Raw genomic sequence first — 21717 nt, forward strand, 5'->3', positions numbered from 1 at the left:
GAGCATATCGTAATATATTTGTTATTTTGACACTTTTAAATATTGTATTATTAATATCATACGCATAATGTGAAAATACTTTTTGTTGACCATGAAAAATACACAATTCTTTCGCGATGATCATCCAAGTAACGATTCATATTGAACGATATACCAGTTTATTATTTTAATGTGTACCCTGTTTTCCAACGCACGCAATAAAGGAAATCGAGAGGGATAAGCCAAGTTTTTAATAAGTTACGAAGAAAACAATGAAAAGCGCCGATTAAAATATAGGTGATAAGTAAGTCTGGAAATGAATCGGCATGCACTAATTGCATCTAGTAAAGAGTGTTCCTAAAAGAGCAAGCGACACAAGAGACGTATATTATTCTCTTCTAATCTAGGAGTCTCTCTCTTGTCTACATTTATTTATTTATTTTCAAAGATCTATGCTTTTGCGCAAAAGTAGCCGACGATCATAGATACGTTGATGGTAGCCAAGAATCATAGCTACGAGACCAGAATTGAAACGAATCGCGTAAACGGCCAGCGATATCTTGTCGTTTAAATTGACTGCCGAATTAACGAGTACCTGTAATTTAACGGCGAGCCGTCGTGAAAAGAAACTTGTAACGCGAGAAGACTCGCGAATATCTCCTCTACAGTCGCTGAATAAATGTATAGATATAATCCAATTTAGCGGTACATCCGTGGAATTTTTGGGCCGTGAATAAATGTCGCCATAAAAAATGAACACGACATGGAAGGTGATCTAGCTCGTTATTCGTATCAGGAGGGAGGCGGGAAGGAGGAAAAAAGGGCGATGCAAAATCCTGGAATTCCCTGTCAGAGAACTCGGGAACGAGTCCGGTGAGCGGTGGCGCCGAACCTACCGGATAGCGTCGTTCAGCGCGTCGCGATTCAGTCGCGATTCGGCCAGCGTCGGTGGCGGTTCGTCGTCACGACTTTTTGCGCGAAGCTGAAGAAAGGAAATCGCGGGACAGATCGAGGAAGACGCATCACGTGTTCTCTCCGTGCGCAGTATATTATCCGTTCGCACGTGATCCGCGGAAGAGATGGCCGAGATGATTATTGACTAGAGCGCACGATGGCACTCTTCAACGACACCTATTCGGAGCCTTCGTATCGGGACTCTCTGTACATAGTGATACCGGTCACCGTCATGTACGCTTCGATCTTCCTCACCGGTATCATCGGCAACGTCAGCACGTGCATCGTGATCGCGCGCAACAAGTCTATGCACACCGCCACCAACTACTATCTCTTCAGTCTGGCCGTGTCGGACCTGTTGCTGCTGGTGTCGGGTCTACCAGCGGAGATGTACCTGGTCTGGTGCAAGTATCCGTATATCTTCGGCGAGGGCTTCTGCGTCCTGCGCGGCCTCGCTTCGGAGACGTCGGCAAACGCCTCGGTACTCACCATCGCGGCCTTCACCGTGGAGAGATACGTCGCGATCTGCCACCCGTTCCTCTCACAGACTCTCTCGAAGCTGTCGCGCGCCATCAAGCTGATCCTCGTGATATGGCTGGTGGCCCTGTCGTTCGCGTTACCGCAAGCCCTGCAGTTTGGTGTGGTGCGGCACACCGGCAATCCCGACATGGTAATGTGCACGGTCAAGAGGATCATCATCAGCCACTCGTTCGAGCTCTCGACATTTCTGTTTTTCGTCATGCCAATGTGCCTGATCACGGTACTCTACGCGCTCATCGGCCTCAAGCTCAGAAAGTCGAACATGATGAAGAACGTCAGAGTCGAGTCGACGCGCAGGCATCATCCCGGTAGATCGTCCAGGAGGGTGCTGAAGATGCTGGGTGAGTCGAATGAGATTCTCCGCCATTTTGCACCAGGAGAGACCGTTTACGAGCCAGCGATATTCCTTCGGGAGCTAAATTTTGACACCGTCTCTTCAAACTAACCAACTTTCCCTTTATTTACCATATTTTGGTGGACTTAATTCTCGATTGATTGAGACACATGTGGCTTTGAATGGAATTCAAAGCTAGTTCCTTTTAACGCAAGTGTTCTCTTTTTTCGCCGTCGACCACTTCGCTGCCATGAACCACTAATAGCGGAAAAGAATGAAACAACCGTCGCGTTGTCTTCGCGGTGAAAATAATGCGAATAATTAGGATATAACACGCAAGAAGCAAATTGTCTTTTCCAAAGACACTGATCCCCCTCTCGTCGTAATCCTTTGCAGACATCCTTGACGAGTCTTCCGTATAATTTATTCGACGAGATGCAAGAAAGCAAACAACAAACACGGTTATATATCTACATTGTTGTACATCCCCTTGAACCTTATCATTGAGCGTAAATATAATGGCGTTTATCAGCCGATCGTAGATGATGAGTCCGTTAAATGCGGGTGACTCGCAATTATCGAGCGAAGACGCGCGCTGGGCGACACACAATTACTTGCTTGGTCGATACAACATCGTCAAAAGTCAATTGACTCGTCGTACAGGAAAGAGAAGAATCACATATTTTTTTCCGATACAAATTGACGATTACGTTAAACGCAAGTTGAATTAGGAGCGTGTAAATGAAATCTAATTAAACGCCGAGCGACGGTCGTATATTATACCTACATCGAACAGACGTGATATATATAAGTTGGTTGGTCGAATCCCACCAAAACCCACCCAATAATCAATCATAGCGAGCGATCGCAAGAGTAATGGCGAATTAATTTCGCATCCATATTGTAACTAAAATCGTTCTAAAATCAAAATAGTAACCGCATATCATATATGCGATATCGGGATATGACGAAATATCGATCCGGCGAGGAGAAGAGGACGCGTGATAAAATCCTCGACAAAAGCTCACATACAACTTTCACCAGAGATATCACCTTATAACCGCGCTTATAGCGAAAAGCTTTTATATATATTGCGCGCACGGGCTTTTAATTAAACTTTTAATCGACTTGTTGGCTTAAGCGCGCGCGTTGGCGATATATTTGGCTTACGTGGACAGGCTGGAGTGCGCCGAATACATATATTGTTTTCGCAATCTGCAATTGATAGTAGGCGCGTATGTTTCGAATCTCACGGAAAATTGATTGCGATTATCTGTAACGAGGGCGATCATTCACGACTGCAAAATACTTTTCGTCAAATTATTCACGTGTGTTTGAATATTCAACGTCGCTCTTGTTTACGCGCCGCTAATCGTGAACGGAGAAATACGTTAGCAGAAAAGCGAATGGTCGTTTCGTTAGTTTACCGATAACAATGAAAGAGATGAATCGCGTCGAGGAAAAGAGGGATTACCGATGGCTGTGGAAACCTAAGGAAAAGATAGCATCGATTTCTTTTCGAGATATTTCACGTAAAGTCGTGAGGTATGTTCACCTTCAGTGATTGGAGTGATGACGGACTCTTCTATATTATTATAGTACGATTCTTCCGAGTTGTCATTTCGAACAGAACATTTCCACGATAATATTTAGACAATCGTTACTCTAACGTAGTTTTCACACTTTCTCTCTCTCTCTCTCTCCCCCTCCCTATTGAAAAAAGTGGTTTATTTTAGACATAGAAGATAACCTTGCTAGTGCGTCATGTATCATACTTCGTATACAATAATATATATTATCCTGATAAATTTGTAGTTGTAATGTAAATTTTATTGTTGTAATGCAAATGTATTGAATCGACGTAACCCAGTAATGGACAAATTTTCGATGGATATTTTCGGTCCGCTTACGACCCGGTGTATTGTGTTCGATATCTATGCTGATTTATGGGTTCTTGCGTATACACCTCTGCACCTCTGATCCGGAAAGATACTTTAGATTTCAATGACAATCGACATTACATTCGAAATCATGCCATTAAATGGCTGAATCGGGCTGATTACAGTGAAATCTCAATAAAAACGCAAATGAGAGACCGTTTTCGATTGCGTCAATGTGCTCCCAGCGTTTTCGCGATATCTTCTATCGATATTTTCGCGAGGTCGAAATCTTGGATTAGTCGAGACAGTCGCAAAAAAAAGCGAAGAAAGAGAAGGGAATTGCGCTTTGACAAATCTTACTCATCGGGCAGCATTTTCCGTGGACAAATGGGTCTTTTCCGGCTTTTCGGATTTTCCTGACGGTTATCTCCTCATTATGTGGCACGTGATAAAAGATTAACTTGCACGTGATAAAAGATGAGTCTTCTTAAATAAGAGAAAGAATTATCTCGCTGCCAAAAGAAAATGTTAACAGAAATGCACACCAAAAGTGAATAATCTTTTCGTATATATGCGAATCCGTATTCTTTATGAAAACGAAGAGATGTAAAAACTGATGATTAAAACTTGTTGGGAAATTGATGTACACATTCGCGCGATAGGACGATTATTGTCAGAGAAAGTGATCTCCATTCCAAATATATTTTAGATAAATATTGAAACTATTTGAAATATAAGACATTTTTTATATAATATTTTATATATGTACATATGTATGTGTGTGTTCTAAATTATTTTTCTAAGTAATCCTCGCATATTGGAAAATAACGATTTACAAGCACAATAAAAATTCGTGCAAACGAAAATTGTGTTTTTGTATCGTGTCCGCATACTACGCGTGTCTGATCTGCTTAACAAAAACTCGTGACGTTTGAATAATTCGCTTTCGCAAGATTCCGCGGATTGCGTAAAATGTCAATAACTGTTCCAATTAAATCGTAATAATGATAATGAGAAGAGAAAAATTTCCTTCCGATTTACATTAATTTTCAAATGAGAGCAACGTACAGAACATCAACTTGTCGATTAGCACGACGTGCGTAGCTTACTGATGCATTTGCATCATATTAACCCTTTGCACTCGAGGGCTCCGGAGCGGAGCCATTTAAAATTTGTCTTTGAACTCGCGGGCTCCGTTATGGAGACGATGCAAATAACTTTCAATTCATAACATAAGGACAAAGACAAATCGTAAAAACGATTGTGTATAGGATATATTCTCTTGCTATTTGCATTTGAGTTTGAAGAGTTTGAAGACAAATTTTAAATGGCTCCGCTCCGGAGCCCTCGAGTGCAAAGGGTTAACGAATCCGAGTCAAATCCGAGACAAATTCAACAATTCGAGTCATTCGACACACGTGCGCGACGCAACGACCAAAAATGCCAAACTGCCGAAATTCCAGTTGCTCAAGCGCATCGAGATATTGTTACTCGATGAATCGCTGGGAGCACATCGACACGCAAACGGAACATGCGCTTCTTTCTCTCCTCCCATGAGATAAGAGATCATTTCTACGGCGGGACATTGTATAAAACATTCATCGTGTCTTCCTGTTGTGTCACATTCAAATCACATTCGTCATCAATATGGTCTGTTGTTACGCCAGAGATTAATCTTGCATCGCGAAATTTAATTGCGCAAAACTATTTCAGTAATTTTATAGAACGATACGCAACAATAAGATGCGGAAGCGATCACGATTCCTCGTATTGTAAAGTTGCGTAATGCTGCGATTATGTGTAGCGGAGCGTGATGATGCTTGTACGAAAGAATGGACATTAAGTGGACAATAGATAGAATAATACAAGAGGAATAATTACGTACAAGCGTCCCTCGAAACTCCTCAACTACATCATATAGAGATCCTTATTGACATGTTAATGAATAGGTTCAAAGTTCTAAATATAATCCGCAAAGAGAACGCGCAGATGGAAAAAACCCGACAAGTACTAGATGTTTTTCGATCTTCCGCTGTGAAATATCGTTCATTAAAATTATGTAACCATGAATATTTTATCAGGATTCTGATTAAAACATAATGTGTCGTAACGTAAACTGCATCTTATAAATTTCAATGAAGCTGTCGCACACTAACGATCACTTTGACAACATTTTGCGCAGTATCTCTCGGACACCGTAGATTACATCTGACGAGAAATTTGAGAATCAACTAATTCCAGCGCGTTTGTAAACGGCTCGACTTTGAAATATATCTTTCGAGAGATCCATTCATTATCGAAACCACACTGAAAGCGCGCAAACGGTCGCCGACACGGTAATTCTTCTGCGGAAATATACGCACAACTTTAGAATGACGATGCGATAATTATGAATACATGCAATATTCATTCGCGATCGAGGATGCGACGATTTAAAAATTAAATGAGCGCGAAAAAGATTGCATAACCTAAGCGATGGTGTAAAAAGAAAAAAGAGTGGAAACATATCGGGTAACTCGATAATGATCGACCGCGATTAAGAAACAATTGCACCGATCATCCCGTTTCAATGACGACACGGAAGTTCAAAGCACGCGACTCATTCGGCCGATCGATTAATTCCGCCAAGCGGTGTCAATAAGAAACGCTGGGAGGAATAGTCGGTCGAATTGTTAACGAGCGAATTGTTGTTGCAGTCGCGGTCGTTATTGCGTTCTTCATCTGTTGGGCGCCTTTTCACGTGCAACGATTGATCGCCATATACGGGACCAATACGGAGGATCACATAACGTCGAACGGCCCGTGGATGGAGTTTCTCTACCTCCTGATGACTTATGTGTCGGGTGTTCTCTATTACGTATCCACAACAATCAACCCGATCCTTTACAACATCATGTCGAACAAATTTCGCATGGCGTTCATGGTAAGTGCGAAAAAGTGATTGATTATTTCGCGCGAATCTTTTGTGATGAGAACGATGAATGGTATTCCAGGAGACGTTGTCCAGAAGCTGCAGGCTACCCGGGCTGCAGCGTCACGAGCAACGTTCGTATTCCAGCCTGTCCCGATCTCAGCAACGCACGATCGGCGGCGCGTACAATTCGAAAACGGCGGGAACCATCGGCCGGGGATCCGGCATGGTGGCGGATAGTACGGATGGTTCGGCAAATTCCGAAACCGCCTGCCCAAGAAACAACGACGGTCGCATCGCGGGCAATCGGCAGAGCAGGAATCTTGCTGTTCCGAGGTACGTGAGCGCCGATACTTCCGACAAGAAATGGTGGCTCAAGTGGCTGCCGGGGTTGAAGGTCCTCGGGTTCTCCGGCAGGCCGGCCGAAGATGAGTCCGCTGCTGGTCGTCGCGAGGAGCTGCCCATGACGATGTGGAACCGACCCGTCTGAGACGCGGCCGAGATCTCTACGAGAAGACCCGCGTCGGCGATCAAACTAACGATTGTCGCCTGATTGAAGACCTACGAACATCACATGACTGACGGGCGTAGTTTGAAGGAGTTTAGTTTGGAGAGGCGGTCTCACGACGATGCCATCGACCATGGTGACTGGCGAGAGAGTTTGAGGGACGAGAAAAGACGACGACGGGAATTGAGAGAAATTCCAACAAACATGGGAGAAACGAGAAAATCGTCGCGGCGGATTTACAAAGCGAATCTTACGATTGCCGCGTACCGCTGAATCGGTCGAAAAGAGCATTCGAAAAGAGAAATATTGCGCTGATGCATCGCTAGCGATTTTATAAGTCGAACATGTCAGGACGTTTTATAAGTCGGAACATGTCAGGACGTTTCATAAATCATTCCGCGATACAGTTTCCTCGAATATCTGCTCATTGATCACCAAGAGAGATTTATTCATATACACACATTTTCTGTCGAAGCGACTCATACCAAATAATATAAGCATATCAGTCTTTTTTTTGACAGAGTTTTTACAAAATTTACATATTTCTGATATCAGGCTCTGAGAGTGCCCCAAAAAATATATATTCGCTGATGTTATAAACAATGTTCTTCTAACTCTTTCTTTTTTGTTCATCATTTTACTTCATACCTCTGTGTATGTCTCTCTCTCTCTCTCTCTCTCTCTCAAAATCATATTGAAATGAAATATTATTTAATTCCCTCGTGTCGCGTTCCGCTCCGAAAATGTCAAAGTGCCAATTTTTTATCGATGTTCGTAAATATTGCGATACAGATGTATATATATAATTATCATAAGATAATATCGGACACATCGTTGAGTGAAGTTTTAGCGATTAAACTGATTAGAATGAGCGACGTACGTAATACGCGTTTAATTGAACTAAATTGCGATAAAAAGGTGATTATAATATAAATTATTCTGCGCATATAACAAAATTTCACGACTAACGACAATTAAACAGATGATTACTTGAAAAACGTATAAGTAATAATCGGGAGAAATGCGTCTTGAGCGTTTTAAAAACGTGTGTGCATGCTTTTGATATCACGCGCAGAATTTACACGTCATATGCTTTCGAATAAATTGTAAACACATTCACACCTGTAAAAGCTCGCTCGTTAATATATATCATATTATTGTAGAGAACACAATGTTGTAGAATGTACAATGTAGCATAAGATACTACTTTTCTCGTCTCCTTCTCTCTCTGTTCTTCTTTCGATTTAACACTAAAACTACCGACGATTAACGTGTACCTTGCTATCGGAGCAATTTAAATAAGATTTAATTAAGATAATTAAATAAGATTTTTGAAAAAATACGTAATACAGAAAAAAATATCTATTCGTTTATACATTGCGACGAAAATTACGGTTAATCTCAAAGAATGCACTATTAGACATTGGAATAACTTTTATAATAAAAAAAAGACCGGTCATTTTGACCGCTTCGGTAGTTTTAGTATTAAACAATGTGATTATTAAATACGTAAATAAGATAACTGCAGTTGTCAATTGTGAAATCTTCGCCGTTTATTTTCATCCACGTATCCGCTTAATGGATGTTGATCGTATTCTTGTTGTTGTACATTACAAATATCAATATTTTTGATAATTACACTAGACGCGCTTGTAATGCGTCGTAAATTCATCCGACCCTTTATTTCCCTTTCCCCTTAAAATCGGCCTTTTCGATGACAAAAGGAATGATATTGTACAGATTTCCACTCTACATTCGTTATACAAGCATTCTATAATTCATAAATAGTGCGACTACAACATGTATTTTCATATTTGGAAATTATTTCGGCGATTACCTTGCGAAATTTCAATTCGGTAGACTAAATTATCTTCAATATTACAGTCGAGCAAGAGCGGGAAATAATTTTCCGAAAGCGGACGTTTCGAAAAGATGGGCTGAAAACAGACCCGGCGATAAGTTTTATCTTTGCGAGATATTTCGAGGGTACACGACAACATCGTTGCAAATGAATGATTGAATAATAAAAATAGGCCGATTAAATATATGATCTTACCATATAAGCGTATTAAGTTTATATCGAATATATTTTTGATTGTCTCTCACGAGTGAATTGACTGTTTTTCTAACAACAACGTATTTGTAAAGATTACTGTGATTTCTTCGCGAATATAGAGGATAAATAATTTTCGGTCGTTATAAGATGGTCGGTAAAGAAGCACAATCACAGAATCATACATATATATTTATCTGCTCATATAACAAAGCCAATACATAAAGAGATGTACAGTACATACATGATAATATAATGATACGCTTACAGAAAATAAATACGAAAAACAGATCGATGAGATACACTTTTCGGTGTATAAATACAATGAAAAAAAGAAAGAAACGAGAATGTTAATAAGATCTTCATTGTATGGACACATAATGATGTAATCATTTTGTGTATAAAATCATATAGAATTTTTTACGAGATACATTATTGGAGATTCAACTGTAGGAGGTTTAAATAAATTAAATATTCAAGGATTATTCAAAGATTCCAGTTCTCGCATCTAACCGTACAACGAAGGCGTTTTATCGATGAAATTGTAAATAAAATCGAAGAAGGTTCGCGAATAGATACTTTTAGGCATCAACAACTTTTGTGATGTGGCAATAATATGAAAAATAACCACTGCATAGAAATATATAAATAATAGTGGCAAGATAATCATGACCTCTGTGTCGTGCACATTGACGAATATCAGTTGAGCATCAGACGCATCTGTTACAACAAACAATTCGCGAAGGAATAAAGTTTCAATCTCAATATTCATCAGCAAAAATGGATTTGATCAAAGTGCCTACATTGATTCAACGATGGGAAGATGGTGTATAAAAAATTAGTTATTAATAACAATTATACGTATCTCTGTCGTTGCGTTTGCATATAACAAATTTTACAAATCATATAATTTGCATATTGCATTTCGATTTATATATATATGATTATTAAGTACGGTCTTTCGCGTATTATTGATTGTAACTCACCACCTAGACGTGCCCGCGTAAAGCGCGGTGCGTGTTCTATATAAATACATATATATAAATATTTAAATAATGCATCTTCACATATTCTTATATATCCGACATGAATTACATACATACATACATGTGTGTGGTGTGTGTGTGTGTGTGTATAGATTTGACATTAAATAATAATAACAAACATGTACATCAATATAATAATAAGCGTACGGCATGAGTAAACTTACAAATGCAGGAATGTATAATTCGCATGAGAGAGAGAGAGAGAAAGAGAGAGAGAGAGAAGAGAGAGAGACGCGTAAACTATTATTGTTTTGCGATACAGTCTCTTACAATGAGACTTTTTACGGCATACTCTCGAGACAACCCTTGATGTGCTGCCACGCCTGGAGACCCTGTTGTAATGAAAAGTAATGTGGGGATCGATCATCGCGTCACAAAATGCCATATCGAAATGTATATTAATACACGAATCAAATGAACACCGACCTTTCTAGCTAATTTGAACTGCAATACGCAATAAGCCGCCAAAGTCTCCTTCAAGTCGATGACTTTTTGGTGTTGAAATCTTTCGATGTCCATCATGGCTTTGATTGAGAAAGACCTGTACGTGAACGGTTCACCGAATTGTCAAATTACATCGAGTTAACAAGTTGTCCATTATCGAAGAATATCGATCGAGATGCGGTGGTCTTACTTTAAGTCTTCGTCGACTTGTTTGACAGCCTCGTCGTGTTGTGCGATTCGCTGTTCCAATTGAAGGATCTTCAATTCGCGAACTTCCTCGGTATCCACGGAGCCGAATAAGCGCGACATCAGACCGGCCTTACCTTGGAAACACACAGAAGATGCTCGAGATATTTCATTTTCGGTCATTTCTAAGCATCATGAATCATTTCTCTCTCAAAAACGCCCGATACCTTGCATGACTTTGTCTTTCTGTTCGAATGCGGCAGTTAAAGCATCGTGGGCTTCATCCTTGGCCAACTGCAGAGCTTCTCTACGTTTAACCACAGCTTGCAAGGCGGAGGCGCCAAACAACCACTCCTTCAGCTGATCGGCTATAAGTTCTTCCTCCTCGAGAGTAGTATCTATCGTTGCCGCTAATGAGTCCAAGTAGTGTCCCGATTTCTAAGAAAACAGGCTGTAATAATACGGTGTTTTGCAATCTTTATATTTACTTCTTTTATTATTTCTCTACTTTTTTTTTCTCTCTCTCTTATCAAAGTCGTGTTACGCCACTTTCGATATTAACGGAGAAAATTTCGTCTATCAGTACGAAGGTACCTGCAGTCCATCGCCCATCTCTCTCTCTATGGCACTCCATTCGCTAAAGACGCGACCGTAATTCGCGTGTAACTTGTATAGACTGTGTTGCTTCTCGACGAGACGCGCGCGTACTCGCAGCAGATTGCATAAATTATTCTGCAAAACACCGTAATCATTTCTCGTGGATACTTGTTATCGAAGATACATTTTAGAAAGGTGTTAAACTAATCGACATTGCGTGATTTAGGGCTTAATAGTAGCATAAAGTCATCGAGTTGCGCGTCCATGCCGTAATTCATTCGTTATAATTCTTCGAATGGACTACCTGAAGCTCAATTCCGTAATTTTTTATAGTCTCGAAACGTTTATCCGGCTTTCTTAGTCGTACCGCTACGCTAAGGGCTTTCAATTTCGACTCTGCAATCTGCAGGTAGCCCGTTTCTTTGACACTCTCTCTCCAGCCGTCCTTTTGCTGGAGAAATCCCATGAAGTGTTCATCGCGCGATAGTATGGGATGCGACGCCACTCTTATGAGAAAATTCTGCGAAAGAATATTTTTACGACCCCTTTGTTATTCATCGTAACGCATACTGTTTGTAATTGCAGACCAGAGACATACCTCGAGACCCGCTCTTCTACGATCAACAAAGTCTGGATCGAACGTATCAGTTGTTACTTTTTGCCACGCATAGAGAACTTTCTTCTCTGGTAGTGGCGGTAGTACGATGTAAGGATACGAGATCTCCAGGTAAGCACGGAGTAATTCAAACTCGGTGTATCGTCGCCATAACGAACTTATTCTAGTCAGCGCGCTTTTGAAATCTGGATCTGTGACTCTACAATGAAGAGAGAAAAAGAAAGAGAGAAAAAAATAGAGTAGAGAAAGAGAAAATGAGAGAGAGAGAAAGAGAGAGAGAGAAAGAGAGAGAGAGAGAGAGAGAGAGTGTATGTGTGTGTGTATTTTATTTATATAAAATTTAATACTTTGTTGTGTTTCACTTGATTACTCATGTCTATGTTACTTTGTCAATAGTTTGCCTCATATTTAATTAGCATCTTTATTCTGTCACTCACTTAGTTTCAATGAGGTATACCGTGTAGAATTCTCTTAGATTAAGCGCCCTATTCGCCCTTTTCTCAGCCTCGACTATTGAGATCTCCATGTGATCGAGCAGGCATCCCTGAAATATATTGCTGAAATATAACGCTCAATCGCCGAATGTTCTCTCAGATTTGAAAGACACGCGCGCGTTACTCTATCCACATATATTTTCTCGTCACTCACGAAGGATGTTATCAATACACAAACAACAAAATGCGACAGCTGTTGTTGCCAATTCGTAGGAGGAAATACACAAATGCACAGATAAGTATAATGAGAGAGCAAGCTATATAGTGGGACTCGAGTCAGTGACACCGTTTGGAAAGCGCTGCGCGGTCTGGGATAATCGCTGCGCGACACACACCACTCAGAGATATTTAATTATGACGATTAATTAATTTCTACAGCACTCCAAGCCGTTATTCGTGCGAGCCACTGGATTTGCCGAAAGTTCGACTTTTCGCACGAATATCACGGCAAGCGTCGCGCTTGCTCCGACTTGCTCGAAGTATGAAATCGCACACAAGCGCGAGAGAGAGAAAGAGAGAGCGGCGTATCGATTTACCTCTTTCCGCGTCTCGACGGCGGTCATGTTGGCGTTAGCCTCCCTCTGATAGTTGCCGTTCTGAAAAACTTCTTCCATGATTCCCGACGATGCGTGCACCTGCGGGGATCTTTAGCCAGCGAGAAAGCCACTTGCTCGCATCACGCTATCGCCCACACGACCTGCAACCGCCACAGCCGTATCGACACTGCCGCGTCACAGGGTCCGCATCATACCGCACGGTAAAATCCCTACGAGCAGAATGGACGCCAGCACGAACAGAGTCTCTCGAATAACGATATTCAAGACTGAAACTCTACACTATATGTTACTGTAGAGACTGTATACCGACAGCGGATACACATAGGCGTTTTGTTTCGGTCCCTCTTCACTGGATGCTGCGTTAAATTTCCGCATTGTTAAGCTGGTTGGGTAACGAAAAATAAAGCGAGTAACAATGATAAAACGAATCTAGAATCTTAGAATTTGTTTCATCAATTGATTTTATTTTTTATTCCGGTCGCGAACGTCATGGAGACTGTCGTAACCGTTATTCTACATTGCACACGCGTTGCGTCGATATGTACATGATAAGATAAGAAGACGCGTAACCAGTGATATTTACAGAGTCGTACCGTATTTACTAATTCAGCACGCTAAACTGAACGAGCGAACCGAAGGAAATCCGCAGAGTTGGCTGCGCTGACGCTTCTCGTCATCTAGAGAAATCCTTGAGCGAGGTGATTCGTCGCACGCCTCTGCGTCGCGCATTGCGTACTGGAGGATTTGAAAACGGATAAACAGCAAATTTGTATCGTATTGAAATGTTCTTGTTATCGTTATGCTTTGCAGTGGCATTAAATTATTTCTAATGTGTGTCGTACGAAACATAAGTTGCAGATATATGAGTAGATGTATTTACATAATGGAGAAGAGCGTATAACTATAACTCGTCATCGTTGAAATGCGCAAAAAAAATAAAATACGTGTTGACATGTAATTTTCTTTTTTTTTTCTTTCATCGCACAAGAGTGAAACATTGAGCGACATGTGTCGGAAATGCGGCATCAAACTGTATCCTTTGGTACGTCGTTGTGTTTCCGAGGTAGTATAGCAACCAAAAGGGCAGATACTGGCAAATAAATAACACGCTGTTGAAATCGTAATTTTCTCATGAATTTTCACGTACAGTTTTCCGACAGTTGCGAGATCCTTACTTAAAGAAGCCGAGCCGATCATGATGAAGGGTCCCAGGCAGGATAAGTCGAATAAAACGGGAAATAATAAATTGCCCATCACCGCACCGATTCTCCCCATCATCATGGTTATACTGACCGCCATGGTTCTGAAACGAAATCAATGTATTTATGTGCGGTGGAATAAAGAGAACGAAGAAAAATGTATCATATAAGTCTTCCCATTGAATGTGTTTCGATCAAATATTTTCCCGAGAGAAACAATGTACGATAGGCTAGATAAAACATACCTTAGACACGTAGGGAAATTATCGACGACAACATTAACAACGGCCGCTCCACCTATGCTCGACATCGCGACAAATACCGAAGACAATCCGAGGATGCCGTTAGTATCCTCGGCCCAATAAAGCGAGCCGCAACAGGCAGCAGCGACGATGAAGCAAATTGCTACGAAGATGAAAGGATTGAGAAGAAAAAGAAATCATACCGCGCAGTGTTACCTTTCCACTAATATGTCACAAACACCAACCCTAAGCAGGGTGACGTCTAAAGATGTCCTAATTACGTATTATTGACATTAGAGACGTCATTTGAGTAGCAAATGATCAGATCGATATCTCACCCATTAATTTTTTCTTTCCAACTATCGTGATCAGAGAACCAGCCAAGGTATAGCCGATAACACTTGTAACGGCGATCACGATGGAGTTGATAAAGACTCGAGAGTTCAAATGTGGCTGAAAAATATGTTATCTGCCAAATTTGTGTTTATCGCACGACAAAAGCGGGGAATATTACTCACCGGCACGCACGCAACCTTGTCCATCGTCTCGTTGACGTATCGAGTAGAATTGTGATGCGACTTTTCCTGACCCAACATGTAGCAGAACGATGGTTGCAAGCCTAACGCGTGCTTATCATCCTTCAGGAGGTTATTCTTGTAGCTCTCGATCATCGCGAATAACTGCGGCATCCAAAGTCGGAGCGAGTTTGACCTTATAACGCGATTCTCACGTTAGTTGAAACGATTCCGCCTTGGAAAATTTGAATCGATCGAAGCGTTAACACTGACCCTGTCGTTGCGCCGAGCTGTATCATTGATATGAGTATCAATTTGAAGACGCTGGGCGGAAAGAACAACGGCTTGATTCGCTTCCAGCAAGTGTGCAGTTTATCCCGTAGATCACGTTCCCCGGAAGATTTCACGTAATATTCATCCTCAAGAGACTTTATCTGTCGATTAATCGCGTCGTCGGTATTAATGCGATAATTATCGGGTATATTCTGCATAAGCAAAGACTCTGAATACTCGGAGCAAGCCGTTACGTTAGAGCGATCGATCGCGAGTATCGTTATGCATATTACCGGATATGTGTCAGGGTCTTTCCCGGTATTGAATGAGTAAATTTTCTTGAAGACGTCCAACGCCTCGCTGTGCCGACCTTTCAGAATGAGGAAACGCGGACTCTCCGGAAAGGCAAACAGGGCGATGCATGCTAGGAATTCGGGTAACGAGCAGATCGCCAAAAACACCCTCCAAGAACTGATCTCTATCGTTCCATTTAAAAGTGTAAAGTCCCATTTTTGAGGTATCACGAGCCACGCTACACCTACGGGCCGAAAATCGCGTCTGTTTTGCTACCCCGACAGTTTTCTTCCCGTCGGCTTCAAAATTTATACATCTCTCTCTCTCTAGACACAGTACGTACATGGCAGGGAAATATTTCCGAGCGAGAAGAACACGCCGAGCCACATGTACGAGCGCGATCGATGCGTTTCGCCGTGAATCTCCGCCAAGTACGACATAAGGGCTGCGTATGGGCCAGATATGCTGCAATTTTTTTAATCGGCTCTGTCAACTCTTATGTAATAGATCTATGCGTTTTTAGTTTTAGTTTTTCACTACTATTATTATGGCAATTTGTGACTTTCGCTGATACATCTCGTCAAGCTGCATCTTGTCAACTTCCAACTTACATCACGCCGTCGAAAAATTTGCATACTATCAAAAGCCAAGAAGTGTGTGAAAAAGATGTCGCCAGACTTAGCAGACCGGTCACCAAGTAACCATAGAACATTATTTTCCTACGGCCGAAAATATCGGCCATGCAACCCCAGAAAAACGCCGTGCAGATCATTCCTGAAACAAATCGATGTATAAGCCGTCTTAATACGGCTCTTCCGGAGAAGATTGGTCGTTAGGGGAAAAAAATCAAATTAAACATAAATATGAATAAAAAGTTTGCATCAAGTGCAATATAGGAAGATAAGTGTCGGATTATTCGATAGGCATGCGCCTCCAAACTTAACAATTACAAATATAATTATTTCATTTGTCTCTGCATCGTTTTAAAAAAGAACCTTTGTTGTGTGACTCTTTAACGTGAACACAAAGTTTTAATCCATCCATTCTTTGACGAAATTTTTGCACGCGAGCGTTATATGTAATCGAATGTAAAAAAAAAAAAACATATTTCATTTCTCCGTTAGCGAAAAGTGTTTTATTACTGAAGAAAATAGAAAAATCTCGATTTAGTTTACCGAACAATTTCAAGATAACATCCTATGTAAGGATTCACGATCAGTATGGACAACCGCAGTTCAACTCAGCTTGGGATTACAGTCGAATGTTAAAATTTGAATATAATACCGGCGAATAATTCTTAAGTAGATAAATATATACACGTCGGTCAAAATGTAATGTCTCGAAATCACATGCAAAAATGGTCTACTTTATTAAATCCCTTTCTACTCCCACGCTAAATATATAATAATAAATCTCGATATCACACACAATATATCGCGTCGTGATAAGCATATATGAAGGGAGTGTAAACAAGATGCTGCGCGAAACACCAAGAAAAACATTTCATTTCCGTGCGTCGATTTTTCATCGAGATATGGGAATTTAAAGACTGGACATCTCTTCAGTCGCGTGGTCCTCTATCATCCTCTATCATCGACGCAACGGAGCGTCCAGTACTTTGTAGCAAGTTCGTGCCTCGGACTTAGCGGCGCCCTTGACTAAAGGGCGAGCTCGACTAAGCGGCGCGTAACATTGATGCAGCGCGCAAGTCACCGTCAAATGCAACATTCGTCAATGTCTTCGCGTAGAAAATCCGTAGCAACATGGGGCAAATTGCATTCAAACGGTAAAATTGTATCGTTTCTGGATAAAAGGATATATTAACAAATCGATTAACTGCCTTTCGAATTGATAAGTTTACCGTTAAAGGCGCACGTAATTCCAAGATTTTAATTCGTATTATAGAGAATATAAATCTTTTGTTTGTTGTAGCATAAAAGTGAATTACAATTGTGAATTTTATCAACATGTGGCGATTTACGTTTTCGTTATTATATTTCGACTAGATGAATATAGCAAGACATTATTACTTTACATGGGATATATTAAGTCGTCACACACAACTCATTTCTACGCACGTATATGTACGTATATGATTGTATGAGATATTTTTCCGAGAATAAAATTGGAAAATTTTGCATCAGCATAATACAGCGGACGGTATTCTCTCGTAGCTTATTCTTTAGCATCTTTAAGAATGTCAGAAATGTTTCGCGCGAGCATTTGAAATATTACCCCACATTGTCGAGTCCGACTGAGATACGCAAGGTTTCGCGACACGATAAAATTTCTCCTTGCCGCGCAGGAGGAGAGAAGTCGCTACACGGAGCCCGAGAGGGCCTTAATCCACCACTGGATCGGTTGCCTGCGGATTGAAAACGACCGCACGTTGCAAGATACAACGGCCGATCGATATATTTACTGTTTGCTCTCACTCGTTATTGCTTACAAGCACGCATAAGTACGCGCTCTTAGGTTCTCATCGCACCTATAATACAGCGTGCTCTAATATGCAACTTGAAATACCACCTGCGAACGCCATCGAGTTCAGCAGCCCCTTGTCGAACATGGTCAGCCCGAGATCGCATTCGGCAGATGGTAGCACGTAGGACATTGACGAGGACGAAAAGATACTGGAGAAACTGGCTGGTAATACCGCCAGCAACAGCAGGTAATTGAATTTTCCATAGCCTGCCGGGATCACAGAAAAACACATTGTAGAAACACATTAGAAACGCGAACGAACGTACCTTGCGTAACTTGGCGCGCATTACTCACCCGTTGACACGATCGCCCGTTCGAAATTCGCCGGATCCTCGTGCTTCACGTCTGTAAACGAAAGCAGCATTCGCGAGATGTATCACCGAGAGATGTTTCCGTCTTGTTGCGACCGACATAGAAATCGACTAACTTTTCGAGAGACACCACACTAACGCGCGTATTTCTTCATTCGCTCGTCATCAATGCGACATTATTTACATTTACTTCATTGGATAAAAATGGTATTCATTAGATATAAATTTGCAGGAATGTCTTTCCCTGTAAAAGATCATCAATCTTTCGCGAAACACAATTAGATAATGATATAAACCTATTACACCGTGCATTAAGAAGAAAAAACCTGTTCTCGCAGTATGTTCCTGAAGATGCAGTCATCTCCGTTGAACGGTATATCCACGGTAAAACGCAATAATATAACAACGATGCGATACGAGTGATTCAATTACATGGAATATTTGCACGAAACGATAGACAGCTGCATCGCAAGCGTACCGTCGAATTAATGTACGTACAATACTAACATCGCGCTGCTTATTATACATATTTTCTTTTTGCATTTCTAACTCGCGAGGCAATCGCGCGTCGTGATTATCTCGATCCTGAAAGTCACACAGAATCAGGACGATCGCAGACGATTTGGGCTCAACTAACGATTGATAACTGTTGTTAATTTATCCGCAGAAAAATCAGAGAAATCTTACCTAATCGGACCTTTATGGAGCGTATTATTTGATAAAACATATTTCCAGCCAATGAGATATTGACCGGAAACTTCTTTCGTACTTGATTTGTTTCGAAAATAGAGAGGATCTCGAGAGATAAATCTGTGTAATTGTTAATAAACTGAAATTTATGCCACAGAGGTGTAATATCACTTACAGCAGCGTCATTTCATTAATTTAACAAAGTTATAATTCTGGACTTAACTTCGTCTGATCGTAACTACACAGGGAACGAATAAAAAAGAATCCTAATTCAAATACAATTTATATTTATCAACACTACGATGCATTTTTGCGATTCTATCACGACACGAACAAAGGGAAACAATATCGATCCTTTTCGAGCGGAATTAAAACATCTCGATCGAAATTATCCCGAATCGTCGGGCAATTAATATTCCGACGTTGTCGATGTGCACTAACAAAAATAATGCGATCGATCGAGGAAAGCCGCAGGATGCTGAAAAATGATGCGATGGCAACAATCGGACGACAACTTGCCTTCGGATTTCATGGAGGAACTCATGAAATATCCTTGGGATCTATCGATGTCTCTTCCGGTTGTGAAAAATACTCGCGGAATGAGAAGTGCAGGTTTGAATTGTAAACACGGGTAGACCGGCGGCGAACCACCGTCGACCTCTTACTCGACGCTGCTCGATCGTGCAACCGCTTTGAGTGAGTTCTTTGGGATTCGGCTGCACATGCACAGTGCGCGCGTTAAACTGGCCGATTCGCACGATTCAAAAGCATTACCGTGGCGGAAGAAGTGCGCGACGACGATGACGACGACGGTGACGACGGCGTCCGTCGTCACGCGGTGGGGCGGAACAGGTTCTTGAAAGAACCTGTACAACACGTCGTCTCGAGAGAGAAAAAATCATCTCCCGCACCCGCATACCCGCCCCCCGCGAAAAGACGACGCGAGGATCCTTCCCTGCATCGGGTAAAACGATTTCTCTTTATTGCTCATAAACGAGCAATATCGGCCGAGAGGGATGAAGCGAGCAAGCATCCACGTAGTTTTGTACAGACAAATATTACGAATTCATGCACTTCGTAATATTTATTGTTCCAATTGCGGTGCAACTTCGAGATATAGGAGCTGAAGAATTTGAGGCAGAGTTTGTCTTCAATGCGCAAAGGAGTATTTGAACAATTTTCCCCGAGCATTACTATGTCACTGGTTTTGCCAAAACTGTTTGCGGGTTTCCCACCAACCGTAAGAATGGTCTCCCGCTCAAGTGAATCAAACAAGCGTCTCAGAATTTGAAATCGACATTCCAACCGAGAAATAAAATTAACACTTTTGCCACTGATAACTGATAACCGGTTTAAGTGCTGTACCGGTCGGCCGAGGTAAAGCATCTCGATATGTCGCAGAAGGGGTTTGCCTGTTTTCGGGTAGAATACCACGAGGAACCTTTGTCGGGGAAATGAATCGTGATCAATCGCGTGATCGAGGAAGATTGTGCGGAGAGATTATATCGGTAAAACCCGTGCTAACTCTGGTGATTGGTGGAGTAAGTGTCGTTCCAATATTCATTCTCCGTCAGCTTTTGCAATATTACGTTTTCGACGAATCGGTAAATTTATTAAAAGCTTATTGAAAGTTACTCTCCATGAATATTTACATTTTTTCTATTTTTTTTTACGTGCAAGACCTTCAAGCTCTTACGTACGTCTTTCGATTTTCGACAATGTCTTTAGCGCGTCAGACTCGAGGAACACGGGAATCCTTTGCCGTCGGATCTCTTCCTTCTTATGAATTCACTCTCTTCGACCGTCCAACACTGTCGTAGCACTGCCGATTTTAGAATAGCGCCGATAGATTTTGCACGACTCCTATCAGAACTCGATAAAAATAAAGGAGATTGTAACCTTCATTGACAAGATTGTAAACGTGCTTCTTCACCTCGATGCTATATCTTTTTACGAATGCATCTACGATACGTCAATTGTAGATACCGAAGAGGCGAGAAGAGAAAGACGATCGTTCTTACATTTGCTCCAAGAATTCATCATTGCAGAATTTTTAATAGTATGTGCCAATGTGACTCTTTCAAGTCCTAAACGTGCGAGTATTATGTATAGATTAAGCACCTTTAACCGACGAAACGTTTCTTCTCTTATATTTAGCTGCTCTACTACATATTCAATGCCCACCAATATGAGTGACAGACACTTTCATGCTTTTTGTTTTTGTAAAAAACGATAGCAAATGGAAAAAGAATCGAAATCATCCCGGTTAACACAAGTTTGTCAAAAATGTAAGATAAGACGGGTTTTGACCGCCTTGCTTGAGCATCCACGTGGCGTGCGCAGGTTTACATATGTCTATGTGTGTGTGTGTGTGTGTCTGTGTGTGTGTCCTGTGATTACACGATTTGAAGTAAGATACTTCGCACAAATCGTTTTCGCATACAAATTGTTAGTCGTTCGCCTCGTTATCCTCGATATTATCTTTGTGCACAAGCATACCCCGCACTCGTTATATCGTCGTTAACCTTGCACGCTACATTTCCATCATTCATTTCCGAAATAAGATGCAAGCACGTGGCTCTTAAATTATAAAAGAAATCACAGGTAATA

General features: G+C 41.3%; 3 protein-coding genes across 3 annotated transcripts; 1 reads left to right on the plus strand and 2 right to left on the minus strand.

Annotated features, from left to right (window-relative positions):
• The first annotated feature begins 939 nt into the window (after nt 1-939).
• LOC106745021 (neuromedin-U receptor 2-like) lies at nt 940-10256 on the plus strand. Its single transcript, XM_014620239.1, has 3 exons — nt 940-1814; nt 6384-6610; nt 6681-10256. The coding sequence occupies exons 1-3, from the start codon at nt 1091-1093 to the stop codon at nt 7086-7088; spliced, it is 1359 nt and encodes a 452-aa protein (XP_014475725.1). The 5' UTR covers nt 940-1090; the 3' UTR covers nt 7089-10256.
• A 15-nt stretch (nt 10257-10271) lies between these two features.
• LOC106745022 (sorting nexin-4-like) lies at nt 10272-13302 on the minus strand. Its single transcript, XM_014620240.1, has 9 exons — nt 13079-13302; nt 12486-12592; nt 12031-12247; nt 11737-11952; nt 11430-11567; nt 11063-11273; nt 10840-10972; nt 10632-10746; nt 10272-10537 (listed from the first exon to the last, which is right to left on the minus strand). Exons 1-9 carry the CDS (start codon nt 13154-13156, stop codon nt 10487-10489), a joined length of 1266 nt encoding a protein of 421 aa, XP_014475726.1. The 5' UTR covers nt 13157-13302; the 3' UTR covers nt 10272-10486.
• Nucleotides 13303-13537: 235 nt separating this feature from the next.
• On the minus strand, nt 13538-19818 carry LOC106745019 (synaptic vesicle glycoprotein 2B). Its single transcript, XM_014620235.1, has 12 exons — nt 19627-19818; nt 18401-18451; nt 18152-18313; nt 16234-16396; nt 15966-16087; nt 15622-15866; nt 15329-15489; nt 15059-15251; nt 14879-14993; nt 14544-14703; nt 14275-14402; nt 13538-14189 (listed from the first exon to the last, which is right to left on the minus strand). The coding sequence occupies exons 1-12, from the start codon at nt 19649-19651 to the stop codon at nt 14125-14127; spliced, it is 1590 nt and encodes a 529-aa protein (XP_014475721.1). The 5' UTR covers nt 19652-19818; the 3' UTR covers nt 13538-14124.
• Between the last annotated feature and the right edge of the window lie 1899 nt (nt 19819-21717).

The sequence above is a fragment of the Dinoponera quadriceps genome, unplaced genomic scaffold (genome assembly GCF_001313825.1).
Source record: "Dinoponera quadriceps isolate SergipeBrazil2010 unplaced genomic scaffold, ASM131382v1 scaffold717, whole genome shotgun sequence".
NCBI classification, from domain to species: domain Eukaryota; kingdom Metazoa; phylum Arthropoda; class Insecta; order Hymenoptera; family Formicidae; genus Dinoponera; species Dinoponera quadriceps.

Excerpts from the sequence above, each read along its gene's own strand:
- LOC106745021 (XM_014620239.1), top strand. The coding sequence starts at position 1,091 with ATGGCACTCTTCAACGACACCTATTCGGAGCCTTCGTATCGGGACTCT. Across the intron at positions 1,815-6,383 it reads GAGGGTGCTGAAGATGCTGG|TCGCGGTCGTTATTGCGTTC; the intron begins GTGAGTCGAATG and ends TTGTTGTTGCAG. Across the intron at positions 6,611-6,680 it reads AATTTCGCATGGCGTTCATG|GAGACGTTGTCCAGAAGCTG; the intron begins GTAAGTGCGAAA and ends ATGGTATTCCAG.
- LOC106745022 (XM_014620240.1), bottom strand. The coding sequence starts at position 13,156 with ATGGAAGAAGTTTTTCAGAACGGCAACTATCAGAGGGAGGCTAACGCC. Across the intron at positions 11,274-11,429 it reads AGATGGGCGATGGACTGCAG|AAATCGGGACACTACTTGGA; the intron begins GTACCTTCGTAC and ends CTGTTTTCTTAG. Across the intron at positions 10,747-10,839 it reads CAAGTCGACGAAGACTTAAA|GTCTTTCTCAATCAAAGCCA; the intron begins GTAAGACCACCG and ends GTTCACGTACAG.
- LOC106745019 (XM_014620235.1), bottom strand. The coding sequence starts at position 19,651 with ATGAGTTCCTCCATGAAATCCGAAG. Across the intron at positions 18,314-18,400 it reads ACGGGCGATCGTGTCAACGG|GCTATGGAAAATTCAATTAC; the intron begins GTGAGTAATGCG and ends TGATCCCGGCAG. Across the intron at positions 15,867-15,965 it reads CGGAAATATTTCCCTGCCAT|GTGTAGCGTGGCTCGTGATA; the intron begins GTACGTACTGTG and ends TTCGGCCCGTAG.